This window comes from Thamnophis sirtalis, unplaced genomic scaffold (assembly GCF_051295495.1).
Source record: "Thamnophis sirtalis isolate CommonGarterSnake01/CBP01778 unplaced genomic scaffold, rThaSir2_p1.2 scaffold_1, whole genome shotgun sequence".
Taxonomy (NCBI): domain Eukaryota; kingdom Metazoa; phylum Chordata; class Lepidosauria; order Squamata; family Natricidae; genus Thamnophis; species Thamnophis sirtalis.
This window is the reverse complement of record NW_028261381.1, coordinates 29,307,963-29,322,303: the sequence shown is the minus strand read 5'-3', so window position 1 is coordinate 29,322,303 and position 14,341 is coordinate 29,307,963. Positions and strand designations below refer to the sequence as shown.

At 41.9% G+C, this 14,341-nt stretch overlaps 1 protein-coding gene across 1 annotated transcript in view; it reads right to left on the bottom strand.

The window, feature by feature from the left end:
* The window catches only part of IFIH1 (interferon induced with helicase C domain 1), a 37,791-nt gene that overhangs the window by 21,770 nt on the left and 1,680 nt on the right, over window positions 1-14,341 (bottom strand). Inside the window, exons 2-4 of the mRNA XM_014054100.2 lie at window positions 10,097-10,253; window positions 8,065-8,226; window positions 2,749-2,832 (exon numbers count right to left, since the gene is read on the bottom strand). Coding sequence (XP_013909575.2) covers window positions 2,749-2,832; window positions 8,065-8,226; window positions 10,097-10,253 — 403 coding nt within the window. The remainder of the gene's footprint in view (window positions 1-2,748; window positions 2,833-8,064; window positions 8,227-10,096; window positions 10,254-14,341) is intronic.

Sequence of the window (14,341 nt, the reverse complement as noted above, 5' to 3'; positions counted from 1 at the left end):
TGTACAGCTAATTCCATTAAAAGCTAACTAAGCTAACAGAACTTACTGAAGCTTGCATAATACTTCCTAATGGACATCAAACTAGAGCTGTTTGCTTTGTTGGAGCTATAGAAAATTATCATCCAAGAAAACTTTTCTGCAGTTATATAACCACCACTTCTGTTAGAAAAAATAGTCCAATTTGTGGCCCAGCCTCAATGTTAGGAATGTGATTGTGGTCCTTTTTGTTCCTTTCTTCCCAAACATCCTGATATCCTTTCTGGCTACTAGAAAGCCATGGTGCCACAGTGGTTAGAATGCAGTAATGCAGGCTAATTCCATCAACTGCCAGCAGTTTGATTCTCACCAGGCTCAAGGTTGATCCAGGCATCCATCCTTCCGAGGTTGGTAAAATGGGGAGCCAGATTGTTGGGGGCAATATGCTGACTCTTTAAACTTCTTAGAGGGGGCTGTAAAGCACTATGAAGTGGTATATAGTGCTATTGCTATTGCTCTTCTCTCACAAAGATATGTCAAATGGAAAATTATCAGCACCGACTGTGGAATCAATGAACCTGAATTGGTGCAGACCATTCTTCTGGAGGGAACCTTACACAGAGATGTTCTCCTACAAAAGTCGGCAAATGCTGAGGCTGAGATATTGGAGCCACATTCTCTGAAAAGAGATAGCCTTGGGATTGCCCAAAAGTTCATACCTTTCTTGGGGTGGAGATACTGCAGGAGTTACTGACACTGGTTCGTCCCTTTATCATTAATAGACTGCAGGATGACATGTAGTGCCTGCATAATTTATGTGAGAGGGGAGAAGGTCTATTATAGGCTGCATTCTATCCTTTAATACAGTTCCTCATATTGTGGTGACCCCCAACCATAAAATTATTTTTTGTTTTCCATATTTTTTTCGAAAATATGTGTTTTCTGATGGTCTTAGGCGACCCCGGGGACCCACAGGTTGAGAACCGCTGCCCTAGTTGAGAGTTTTCTAAGTGCCTTGCTGGAAACAAATATGCCTTTGTTTTTAAGCTTACGGTTCATCTACCTCAAAAGTCCATGATAGTTTACACGGATACTTACAATTTAATATTCCAAAGTTTCTTTTGATGTTTTGTTCTCATTTAAGAAGCTTATGACATTCTTGCCTATCTTCCTAACTGCTATATCCAATGAACCTGCCATTGTGCACAGGTACTATATGAGTAATCCATATGATTGTATGGACGATCTAGGCACTGATATATGCTAAAACTATGATGATCTTACTTAGATTCTATGATTTCTGTTAGGATCAAGCCAGCTTCTCATGTTGCCACACAAGATCATTTCACATTATTTATCATACTAATTCTGTCTGTTCCAGAATTAATTTCCCTCATTTTTTAAAAAATAGCTTCTAGTATAGAAACCGACTGTACTATACTGAATATCTATTTGCAGTAGATCCAGATATAGGAGTACAGGTAGTCCTCAACTTATGACCACAATGGAGTCCAAAGATTCTGTTGTTAAGTGAGTCATTTGTTAAGTGAGGTTTGCCCCATTTTACAACCTTTCTTGCCACAGTTGTTAAGTGAATCACAGGAGTTGTTAAGTTAGCCCAATTATTAAGTGAATCTGGCTTCCCCATTGACTCTTTGTCAGGAGGTCAGGGAAGCAGATCATATGACCCCGGGACACTGCAACTATCATTACTATGAACTAGTTGCCAAGCATCTGAATTTTGATCAAATCATCATGTGGATGCTGCAAAGGTCGTAAGCCTGAGAAAGGATCATAAGTCACTTTTTTCAGTGGGTTGTAACTTTGAACGGTTACTAAACGAACTGTTGTAAGTTGAGGGCTAATTGTACCTCAATCAAAAGAGTGACAGAGACGACAAGAAACCAGCAGGAGGAACTTTTATTTCTTCCACTTGCTGGACCACTTTTCTTTTTTATATCTAACCTTAAATTTCTGTGAGTAGGTTCACATGGAACATGATCGGAAGGGTGCATGTGCATCTGGTATGTGATTGTGTGTCTTTGTGGGGAACATTGTGAATTGATTATCAAACAAGCCTGCACCTAAACTCAGCAAGGCAAAGTGGTCAGTGAGAAAAGAAAAGTTAAAAAGGTAAAGATTCCCCTTGCACACGCGTGCTAGTCATTCCCGACTCTAGGGGGCGGTGCTGATCTCCGTTTCAAAGCTGAAGAGTCAGCGCTGTCCAAAGACGTCTCCGTGGTCATGTGGCCGGCATGACTAAACACCGAAGGTGCACAGAACACTGTTACCTTCCCACCAAAAGTGGTTCCTATTTTTCTACTTGCATTTTTACATGCTTTCGACCTGCCAGGTTGGCAGAAGCTGGGACAAGTAATGGGAGCTCACTCCATTACATGGCATTAGAGATTCATACCAGAGGACTGCCAACCTTTCTGATAGACAAGCTCAGCATCTTAGCCACTGAGGCACAGGCTGCAAAAACCAAATAGGGCTACCCATTTGGATTATGGGAGAATTGAAGCATGCAGCGTTTGACAGAAACAGTCTGGGAGCTACATAAAGACATGATTCAGACATCTTACACTTTATGTAACTATTTTATTTTGTAGGCAGAGGAAGCAGTAACATAATTTAAAGAACCCAGCAGTCCCCCGATGCTGGTACTTTTTGGCCACGTATACGAATCTTCTATCGCAAGAAAATGTTGACTGAGCATATGCTTCTAATTTCATTTCATGCTTACCAGAGTACAAGGGGGAAAAGTCCTACCTGAATCATCACTGTAAAGGTTCATCTGTCCGAAGTTTGCATTCACATCATAGGCATTTGTTTCTTGCAAACTGACATCAGATTCTGGCAGGTTAAATACATAAGCAGAAGAATAAAAGTCACAATGCACTGTTATTTCTGCCTCCATTTAACATACTTTGCTGTTGGATGTAACCCCTTCCTTTAATCTAAATCTCATTAAATAAGTAGGTGTTTCTGTTAGTATAATAGATGCAGAAGCTGCTACAAAATATTTAAAGCACAGCTGAAAACTTACAAATGTTCAAAATTATTCCCCCCCACCCCGTTTATATTTTCTGTGAGTTTCGCTAGTTTAGACACCTGGAAGACAAACCTGAATCATATTCAGACATATGGCTCTCTCATGAGGAATCAAATATGAGGAATCAAAGCCTAAAGCAGGTATATTTATATATTCCCATATCCATATCATTAGTACTAGCCAGAGTGAATAAAAATCAATGATCAGATTTTTTTAAATTTAAATTGTATTCTTTTTTATTTAAATTGGATTTTTTATTTTTATCAAATTTATTTTAATAAAATGCTTTTGGAGTAAAAGAAATCTATCTAAATATAGTTTTCTATTTAAGATACATCAATAATTTAGTTTATTCAGCATGAAATGGAGCTTAGTAGCATGAGGTGGTATATTCTGCAATTTTTACATTTTTGGTAAAGTCATTCAATGAATCCAAGCTCTGCAAGCTAAATAGGAAACCTTCATTTTGTTTGCAAATAACATTAAAGTTTCTAACTACCAACAAGAATGAGTCCTTACATTTAAAGAGCACCTGTCATTTCAGATCCATCATGGCATCCACTGTTAGTGGGCATCCACTCACCTGTGCCTCACCTTGTTGTGTCACTGCTGCACCACCAGCCATCCCATTAATGTGAATGGGATTGTCGGTGAGTCAACAGTGTGTCAGCGGAGGAGCCGCTGCGGGACAGAGATGACAGTTGCTCTTTAAAAATTATGATTTAAATCAAATTGATTTAAATCAAGCTTTTTATTTACTAGTAATTAAAATCATGATTTAAATCGTGATTTAAATCGAATTGATTTAAATCAAATCTACCCTGGCACTAGCAATATCACTTAAGACTTATATACTACTTCATAGTGTATTATAGGTGTCTCTGAGAGATTTAGAGAGTCAGCATATTGCCCCCAACAACCTGGGTCCTCATTGGCCGACCTGGGAAGGATGGAAGACTGCTGCAACACTACATTCTAACCCAGTGTTTCTCAACCTTGGCAACTTGAAGATGTCTGGACTTCAACTCCCAGAATTCCGGGAGTTGAAGTCCAGACATCTTCAAGTTGCCAAGGTTGAGAAACACTGTTCTAACCACTGGCCACCTATATCCAACTATGTCTGTCTGTCTGTCTGTCTGTCTCCCTCCCTCCCTCCCTCCCTCCCTCCCTATATATTTCAGAACCGTTTTGCCCTTACTTTACTTTCTCTTTTCTAGAGCTAAAAGAGCAAATCTGGTCCAAGGTCTCCCACCTGGTTTTGTGACTAAGGACTATCACTTTGTGAGGACTATCACTCACAGTTTCCTGATTTTTAACCGGGTGCCTTAATCACTCCACCAAACTAGGTGTTTTCTGATTTATATTAGGTAGTGCATAATTAGGCAGCGTAAAGAAACCTTTTGCTTGAGACCATAACATTACATTTGCTTTATCCAACCCACATTTAACACAAGATGCAATGGGATTTCTTGCGGCTAAAAACTAGATTATGCAGCAGAAGAAGCAGATCTTCCTAACAGGGATGGATAGAGTGCCACCTACTGATTCCCTAGGTATTTGAATCAAGATGAATACTATTCGAATGGAGAGGATCCTACTTTTAGGCAAAAGTGTAAAACTGGGCTAAAAAACATGATTTGCAAAGTTCAATTTCAGCAAATGGCCTAATAAGGATGAAATGCATTCACCCCTTCCAACATAGCAGAAGACATGAGAGGGAAAATAAACATTAAAAAAAGGATTCATTTAAAACAATGTCAATACCAGCAAAATACTGGGCGGGAAAGAATCATTTAATGTCTTACTTATAAAATTAAGTACTTATATAATCCCTTACTTATTTTAGAAATAAGGGCTGACTGCGCAGTTGGAGATGAGAACAACGTATTTAAATTAAGAACAGAGTGTCTCCTCTGCCTCATTTAAACAAGCTCTAAATCCATTTATATACATTTCTTGGACAGACAGATGTCATTGTATCACAACAGCAACAGGAATGAGTCATGACTATGTTTCCAATGGGGGGTGGGGAGGAAAACAAAGTTATGTCTTCTCTTTCAGCAAATGGAGGTGCTAGGAGGTGCTATGGGCAGAGAAAGTTCACACCAATTAATTCTAGCAGGGTGAAAATTGTACAATGATTAGGAAATACACTTTCTTTGTTAACTGTTGAAGAACCGAAGAGGAAAATTAAGGGGAAACAAGGTTTTGGGGAAAAGGGAGAAAATTAAAAGTTCCTACATATAGCCAAGGATGTGCTTGTTCTAGCTATGCATCTATATTTTCATAGTACAAGTAAAGGTAAAGGTTCCCCTTGCACATATGTGCTAGTCATTTCCGACTCTAGGGGGCAGTTCTCATCTCCGTTTCAAAGCTGAAGAGCCAGCGCTGTCCAAAGACATCTCCGTGGTCATGTGGCCAGCATAACTAAATGCCGAAGGCGCATGGAATGCTGTTACCTTCCCACCAAAGGTGGTCCCTATTTTTCAACTTGCATTTTTACATGCTTTCGAACTGCTAGGTTGGCAGAAGTTGGGACAAGTAAGGGGAGCTCACTCCATTAGGCAGCACTAGGGATTCGAACCGCTGAATTGCCAACCTTTCTGATCGACAAGCTCAGCATCTTAGCCACTGAGCCATTGCGTCCCTCATAGTACACGTAGCATAGCACAATCAGAACTGGATCCTAACATAACACTCTTTATAAATAGCCAGAGTGTGGAGGTAGAGAGACTACAACCCTATTTTTTGGTTCTCAAATAAAATGCAAATTGCATGCATGTCAGTTATTGTAGCCCAAGTAGTTGGAAGCACCTAGTTAACCTTGGTTGAATGGGGCAAGTTAAGCATGGTTGGACTTGGTTATTAATTGGATGAGAGACCATTTGGATTAGAGAATTCCAGGGTTGTTGCTTAGGTTAGAGAGCTGAAAAAACATCCCCAGAATTCTGAGTGTGCTTCTACCATGTTTCCCTAAAAATAAGACAGGGTCTTATTTTCTTTTGACCCCCGAAATAAGCACTTGGCCTTATTTTCGGGGAGGCATTATTTTTGAGGTGCAAGTGGTGAGCATGGTCACCTCATAGCTGCTGCTGTGTTGCAATATTTTTGGGGAAGGCTTATTTTCAGGGGAGGATTTATTTTAGCCCATGCACTCAAAAGCCCGATTATTATCCAAGGACTTCTTATTTTCAGGGAAACAGGGTATAATGAATGTACTTTCTAGTTATCTTTATATCAGAGGTCCTAGCATTCACAGAATACAGGTAGTCCTCGACTTATAACAGTTCGGTTAGTGACCGTTCAAAGTTACAATGGCACTGAAAAAAGTGACATGATCATTTTTCAGCATCCCCATGATCATGTGATCAAAATTCAGATGCTTGGCTATTGGTGCATGTTTATGGCGGTGTCCCTGGTCATGTGACCACCTTCTGACAAGCAAAATCAATGGGAAAGTCAGATTTACTTAACAACTGGGTTATTAACTAAGCAGTTGCAGTGATTCACTTAACAACTGTGGCAGACAAGGTCGTAAAATGGGGCAAAACTCACTCAACCAATGTGTCACTTAACTACAGAAACTTTGGGCGCAATTGTGATTGTAAGTCGAGAACTACCAGTATGATGAGCCCTCTTGGAGTAAAACAGGTTATTGGTTAGATTAAAAACATGACAAAACTAACCAGCATTTTGTCCTTATCATCAGCAGGGTATAACTAATATTGGCAACTAATACTTTTTATCTTGCTGAAAAGTTTTGTATAAAAGCACCTGTTGAGCATGATGACTAGTGAAAATCAATACATATGAACTCATTTATTGACTGGCATGAAAGAGGAATATAAATAAGGAATAAAAATGAAGCAAAATAGATACAGGTAGTCCTTGACTTACAACCATTCATTTAGTGACTGAAGTGTAGCACCGCTACATAAAGGGCCTTATGATGGGTCCCCCGAAGTTATAGCTCTTGCAATGCTTCACCAGTCATGTGATCAAAATTTAGATACTTAGCAGCCTCTCCCACTTATAACTCCAGGGTGTTTCAACTTCCCCCATGTGCCTATCTCCCCACTCCCCAATCTATGGCTGTCCTTCACTTGCTGTATCTGCTAGCCCAGGTGTCAGCAACCCGCGGCTCCAGAGCTGCATGTGGCTCTTTGACCCCTCTCCTGCAGCTCCCTGCGAACCTGCTCTCCGCCCCGAGACTCTGGCCCGACCCAGTCACTAAACCTGGGTAGGTGTGGCTGGGTGGGTATCATGTGACTGGGTGGGTGTGATGTTGAGTTGGCCATGCCCCCTCAGGTTTTGTGGCTCCCTGTTTTCTTTTCTGTGGGAAACAGGTCCAAATGGTTCTTTGAGTGGTTAAGGTTGTAGACCCCTGTACTAGCCTTTCTACCCACAGTTGATTTTCACTGTCTTCTTTCTTGCCATTGCTGACTAGGTGTGCCCAGCCTGGCCCTTCATGAAGTAGCTGCTGGCTATGTCAATCTTATTCCCAAAGCTGTGCCCGCCCCTTGTCCAAACTGCACATGGCTTTGTCTAAATTGTGTGCAGCCTTCTCATGAGATTTTGGAAAGCAGGTGTATCAAAAGACAGTTATAGCTGCTTCGGTGTGAAAGGACCCTTTGGTTCTACACTTGGTGAGTAGAGGAAGAATGCAAAGCTACCGTTAGTGCTTTCATGATGAACATCATTTCTTCTTGAAAAGTTTAGGGCCCAATGTCTTTAATTTGAGGAAGATTTGGCACTGATTTAGTTAAACTGATTATATTAGAGGAGAGCAAACTTTTCAGACAGGAAACACCACGAAGTGATTTGACATAATGCTGCGCATCCCATCCTCCCAAAATGTTAAATTGGAAGAAAATTGGTTTTTTTTGTTTTTTTTTGGCCTTCTTTAATTAAATTTTTTTGCAGAGCCCTGAATGCCATCTAGTGTATCATATATGTAATGGCACCCACCGCTTACAATATTACTGATCAGTAATACAAATTATATGGGAAAATACTGGTAGCTGAGAAATCACCTGAAATGGCAGGGAGGTCTTCAAGTGATTTTTCTGATACATTCTTCTCATCCTCCACAGCTTCTTGTAATTCAGTTTTTGGCTGCAGATTCTCCACCACTTCAGAACTTGGTGCCTCATACATTTCATCTGATGAATCAGCGGCTCCATTTATGCCTAGTTCTGTTCAACCAAAATAAAAAATAGTTGCAACCCATAACGGAAGCTTATTCGTTTAAATAACCGTTCAATTAATGACCTATATGAAATTGATGGACTTTCTAATATACAATTCGGGATGTACTCGGGGCTAAACTGAAAGAAATCTTGGGAGTTTTATGATCAGAGCTTCCCAGGTGTCCCTGGCTGTCCTTATTCATATATGCACCCAAATAACAGATAGGAAGGAACCTTAACTTAAGGGTTACAAAGCACAGTAGCACGCATCAACTTTTGAAAGCAGAAAATTTTCAGAAGGCTTGAAGCTCTAAAGCAGGCCTGTCAAACCGTTGGCCTGTGGGCCAGATGGCGTCCAGACCATTCCCACACTAGCTTCACAAAGGCAAAACATGTCACAATACGGCACAATATGTCACGCGACGCAATTGAGTTTGACACCTGTGCTTTAAAGCATAGCTTTAAAGATGAGGAGAAAAACAGAAATGAGGCCACAGACCATGACAACTCAGAGGAACGAAGTCCTACTGAAATAAGTTTGTAGCCAGTAAGGAATAGATCTACAATTGTCTATTCAAAAACAACTTTCATTGTTTGTAATGTATCTTATTCCCCAGTAAATGTAGAAACAAAGAATGTTCTGTATTTTTCAGACTATATGACCACACCTAGATTTACAGGAGGAAAACAATAAAAATAGGGGGGGGGGCTTCACGCATCGCATTTTCGCCCTCCCTGCCCCCCAGAAGCACTCTTCAGTGATTCACATGTCCCGTTTTTGTCAAAAAACATGCCTGTTTTGGGCTTGCAGAATGCTTCTGGGGGCCAGGAAGGGTGAAAACGTGACACGCGGAGGGTTCGGAATCCCAAAAACAGGCCCGTATTCGGTTTATAAGACACACCAAAATTTTCACTCACTTTTGGGAGCGGGAAGTATGTCTTATACTCCGAAAAATACGATAAATAATACTCTCCCAACACAATTATCATCAGTCTGTACTATATATAGAAGTACAGGTAGCCTTCGGCTTACCATAATAATTGGGATTGGAATTCCTGTTGCTAAGCAAGGCTGTCATTAAGTAAGCCATGCCCAACTTTATTACTACTTCTGCAGCAATCATATGGTTGTTAAAACGAATCCTGTGGTCATTAAGACAATCCAGCTTTCCCCACTGATTGTACCTATTGGAAGCTGGCTGGGAAGATCATATGATCATGTAACACCAGGATGCTGCAAACCGTCATAAAATACATGCTGGTTGCCAAGTATCCAAATGTCCATCGTATGATCCCGGGGACACGATGACAGTCTAATTGCAAGCACCTATCATAGGTCACTGTTTTCAAGGCTATCGTCACTTCCAATGGTCACTAAAGAAATGGTTGTAAGTTGAGGACTATCTATAAGCATAGGCCAGAATCGATTCAGTTCATTGATTCAAGACTGCTCATTTCCTTTCCTGTTGAAAATTTAAGCCGATTATATTTGTAACATATAGTTATGCTCGTAAGTTTAGGTAATCTTTGCAAAATGACTTCTTTTCTTGCTATAGTTTGTTTAATGAGCATGCTATTCTGTGATGACTTAGTAGCTAACTCTGAATCACAGTAGAAATGAAAAAAGAGTTTGGTTGATTGCTTGTTTACTTACAAAATGCTCGTCCGCATCTTACAAATTTTACAAGGGGTCTGTAAACTCACGGGCCCAACTGCACCTCTGTCTTCTCAACATGATCCTAAACTCTTTGTTTTAAACAGCAGCCCTGTGGAGCAAACCTCCCTTAAGCGACAAGCAGTGAAAGCAACACCATCACCACACAAACATTTACCAAAACGTGAACATGCGCCAAAGCTCATGAAATTATATTATTACCATTTGGGTGCCCACTTATGTAAGCAGCCATGTCTGCATGGTCAGCTCCCCTCAGGGCTTCTAGAAAGGGCGAGAACCAATCTTTCTTCTGTATTATCCTATGGAGCATTTCTCTCACTGCCGATTTATTCCCCTCTTTATCCTTTTCGACGACTACCTGTTGTAGGAAAAACAAAGAAACATGTTTGGCAAGACGCTTCACAATGCATATCAGTGTTTTTTCTTATTGTCAAATACGGGTAGTCTGCGATTTATGGCTACATCTGGGAGTGGAACGTCTGTCACTAAGATAGGGAGTCGTCCCTGATTTTACGACTGTTTGGCCACATCGTCAAGTGAATCCTGTGTTTCTTAAGTGAATCGTGGGATCGTTACCAAATCCTGCTTCCCCATTAACGTTTCTTGTTAGAATCTGGCTGGGGAGGTTATAAATGCAAATTACGTGACCCTGGGATGCTACAATAGTTGTTAAGTTGTTACTTTGTCCAGCACCGTTTCACTTTCAATGGCCACTAAATGAGCGGTATTAAGTATCTGGGGATGCAGATAACTAACAATTTGACTAGGTCTCTTCATACACTATCTATCAGCCCTCAGGCTCCCATCCAGGGGGACCCTGTCCATCACCATGCCCGCTCGGTCATACTTACATGCCACTAACACTGCCACGTTGATGTTGCCTCTCTGATGTCGATTGAGCCTGTAGCTGCATGTGGCTCTTCTACTTGGGTGCAACTGCCTACTCTGATGTAACTCTTTTGCTTGGATGCGTCTAACCAGGAAAGAGGCTATGATGACACTGAGTGGGGGTGTGGCTGAGGGTGTGGGTCATGGTGATTGGTGATGGTAGGTGGGTGTCATCTGGGTGGAGTTGGGTGGGGTAATGGTATGTATGTATGTATGTATGTATGTATGTATGTATGTATGTATGTATTTAGTGTCACAACCCCTGGTATGCCCAAATATGGGAGGAAGCCTACTGTTTCCTGGGTGATGGTGTTAACTTGGTTAGAACTGACTTGGATTTGATTAACTTTGTATCATTGTCATTTAGTGCTGGTTATCATGTAGCTTCTTAGATCAGTGTTTCTCAACCTTGGCAACTTTCAGTCCTGTGGACTTCAACTCCCAGAATTCCTCCAGCCAGCATAGCTGGCTGGGGGATTCTGGGAGTTGAAATCCAAAGGACTGAAAATCGCCAAGGTTGAGAAACACTGTCTTAGATAGAGATAAAAGTTTTTCACCAAACAAACTGAATCTCTGTTTGTATGCAACGTGAACACCGGAATGTGACATTATCTTTAGTGAATTGTGCAAACCAGCATCTGCATTTCCTGCTTGGATGAGGAGAGCACATCTTTCTCCTTCTGTCCTGGCCACTTTTTACAGAGGCACAATTGAGAGTGTTTTAAGAAATTGCCTCACTGTTCAATTTGGTGGCTGCAGTGCCTCAGAAAGTGGTAACGACAGCCAAGATGATTATAGGAAGCTCACTTCCTGTCATTCAGGATACTGCTTATAAGCGCTCTGTGTTTAGAGCTGAAAACTTTGTTAGAGACCCCACACATCCTCTTCATGGTCTGTTTCTGTTGTTTCCCCTCTGGGAGGAAGTTTCAAAGGATTTATAGCAGGACTACCCAATTCTGTAACAGCTTTGTTCCCTATGACAGGGGTGTCAAACTCAATTTCATTGAAGGCCACATCAGGGTTGTATTTGACCTCTGTGGGCATGGCCAGGGTGGACATCGCCACCTCAACATCACTCATTGAGGCTCTGTTTTTGGCTGCGGCGGCCTCCTGCAACCCTCTACGAACTAAAACACCGGCCGCTTAGGTTGTTTTCGGCCATGATGGCCTCCTGCAACCCTCTGCCAGCGAAAACAGAGCTCGGGAGCCTGGGTGGACCACACAGCTTCCCAACCTTCATTTTCGCTGGCAGAGGCACTGTGGGGCAGTTCTTCACTGTTTCCAGGGTGGCCCTACGGGCCAGATCTAAGTACCCCACATGCCAGCTCCAGCTCATGGGCCTTGAGTTTGACAACCGTGCCCTATGCCATCTATCTGATAAACTCGCAAGCTTTGTTTCTGTTGCATCTACATGTATACGTCCAAACTAGACTGTGTTGTTTCTCCATGTCATCTAGTATATGTGGGTATATGCATAATTTTATATTATTTGTTTATTTATTTCATCATGCTTATATAGTGTATATTAGAGATGGAGACCCTTTGAGTGTTGCAATGAAATTTCATTTTAATGTATGTCAATTAGTGTACATTTCAAGTGACAATAAAGTTAGTCTAAGCATTCCTTGTTCAGCCTTCACAATTGGGACCAGCAATTCAGCCGTTAAATAAAGTGGTCACTAAGTGAAACTGCGATCTTGCTTCACCTGTCCTTTGCTTTCTAGACCTTTAAAGGTTGTAAATGCCAGGATTTGTCACAAAGTTGCTCTTTCATGGTCATTGTTAGCTGTGAATAGTTGCTAAGCCAGGCCAGGAGTGAAATTCAACAGGTTCTGGAGAGCCAGTAGCAGAAATTTTGAGTAGTTTGGAGAACTGGCAAAAACCACCTCTGGCTGGCCCCAGAGGGAATGGAGAATTTGCAGTATCCTTCTGCCACGCCCACCAAGCCACGCCCACAGAACCGGTAGTAAAAAAAAATGAATTTAACCACTGAGCCAGGCCATTGCTAAACAACGGCTACTCTTTATATGCTACTCTTTAAGTTTTCAAAGAGTTATACTTAAAACAATTTCCAGCTCTCTTCTGAGCAGCCTTTGTCAACTCAAGCTCTGCGAGGTGACCTACCAGAGCAAGCAAAGTCAGAGAATGTTCAAGGCAGACTCCTTACCATAGCAGCGGCCTGATTTTGAAATACTTCATTCTTTTTGACTTCTCTCATTGTTGCTGCAAGGAACTGCTGAGCTAGGATTCTCTAGCTCCAAAACCCAAGAAACACATGGTGAGTTTCTCCTAAGCAGTTTTCTTTATGATTACACACCTATAGACAGAAATCTTGCCCAACTAAAGCAAACTACTTGCATCATTAAGATATACTCTGAGTACTTCTGAGGAGGAGCAGTCTAGACCAGGGGTGTCAAAGTGGATTTCTTCGAGGGCCGGATCAGCATTGTAGTTCTCCTCCGTGGGCCTGCAGGGGGGAGGACTGGGGTGGGGGAAGATGGGACGTATGTCTCGTCTGCTGGCCAAAAACGGGCCGCGTGGATTAAAGTGGGATTATTATTTTTTTGCTACCAGTTCTGTGGGCTTGGTTGGCATGGCATGACTTGGTGGGCGTGGTTTGGGGAGCATAGCTTGGTGGGCATGGCAGGGGAAGGATACTGTAAAATCTCCATTCCCTCCCCACTCCAGGGGAAGGTTACTGCAAAATCCCCATATTCTCCTGATCAGCTGGGATTCGGGAGGCAGAGAATAGATGGGAGCAGGGCCAGTCAGAGGTGGTATTTACTGGTTCTCCGAACTACTCAAAATTCCTGCTACCGGTTCTCCAGAACTGGTCAGAACCTGTAGCACGGAGGCCCCACGAGGCCCTTTTTCAGCTTCCAGCAGTACTCTGCTGGACAAAAATGGGCTGCATGGAGGCCTCTCAGAGGCACTACGAGGCCCGTTTTTGGTCAGCAGAGTGCTAATTGAGGCCAGGAGGCCAAAAACACCTACCCTGCGACCCATTCTGGCCAGCAGAGGCACTGCGGGCCAATACTTTGAAGGCTGGCTCCATGGGTCAGATTTAAGCACCCAGTGGTCTAGACTCTCTTCCTCTCTTCAAACTATCTATACTTTGCTATCTCTTATTTCTCTGGAATGCAGACACCCACGCCCTTTCCTGCGAATCCAGACATTTCACCACGAGAACCGTACTCAGATACAGTAGTGCAGCAATAAAGCTCCAGAGTACACATTTTATGAAGACATCAACAGCCCCTTAGGGAACTACAGTACAGTCTCCATAATATGCTGTCCCCCTGGCTTTGAGTTGGTAGGAAAAAAAACATTCTTGCCCTTACACTTTTTAAATTAGGATAAGTTGGTAACCTGACAAGCAAAGTCAAGAAGCCAGATTTGCCTTACAACCATGTTATTAACTTAATAATTGCAGTGATTCACTTTACTATGCAAAATAGCCAGGTATAATCCTCAATTTGCCCAATGAGCCCATAATTTCTGTTGCTAAGTTATGTGAGTTTTGCCCCATTCACAACATTTCTTGCGTAATGAAGTGAA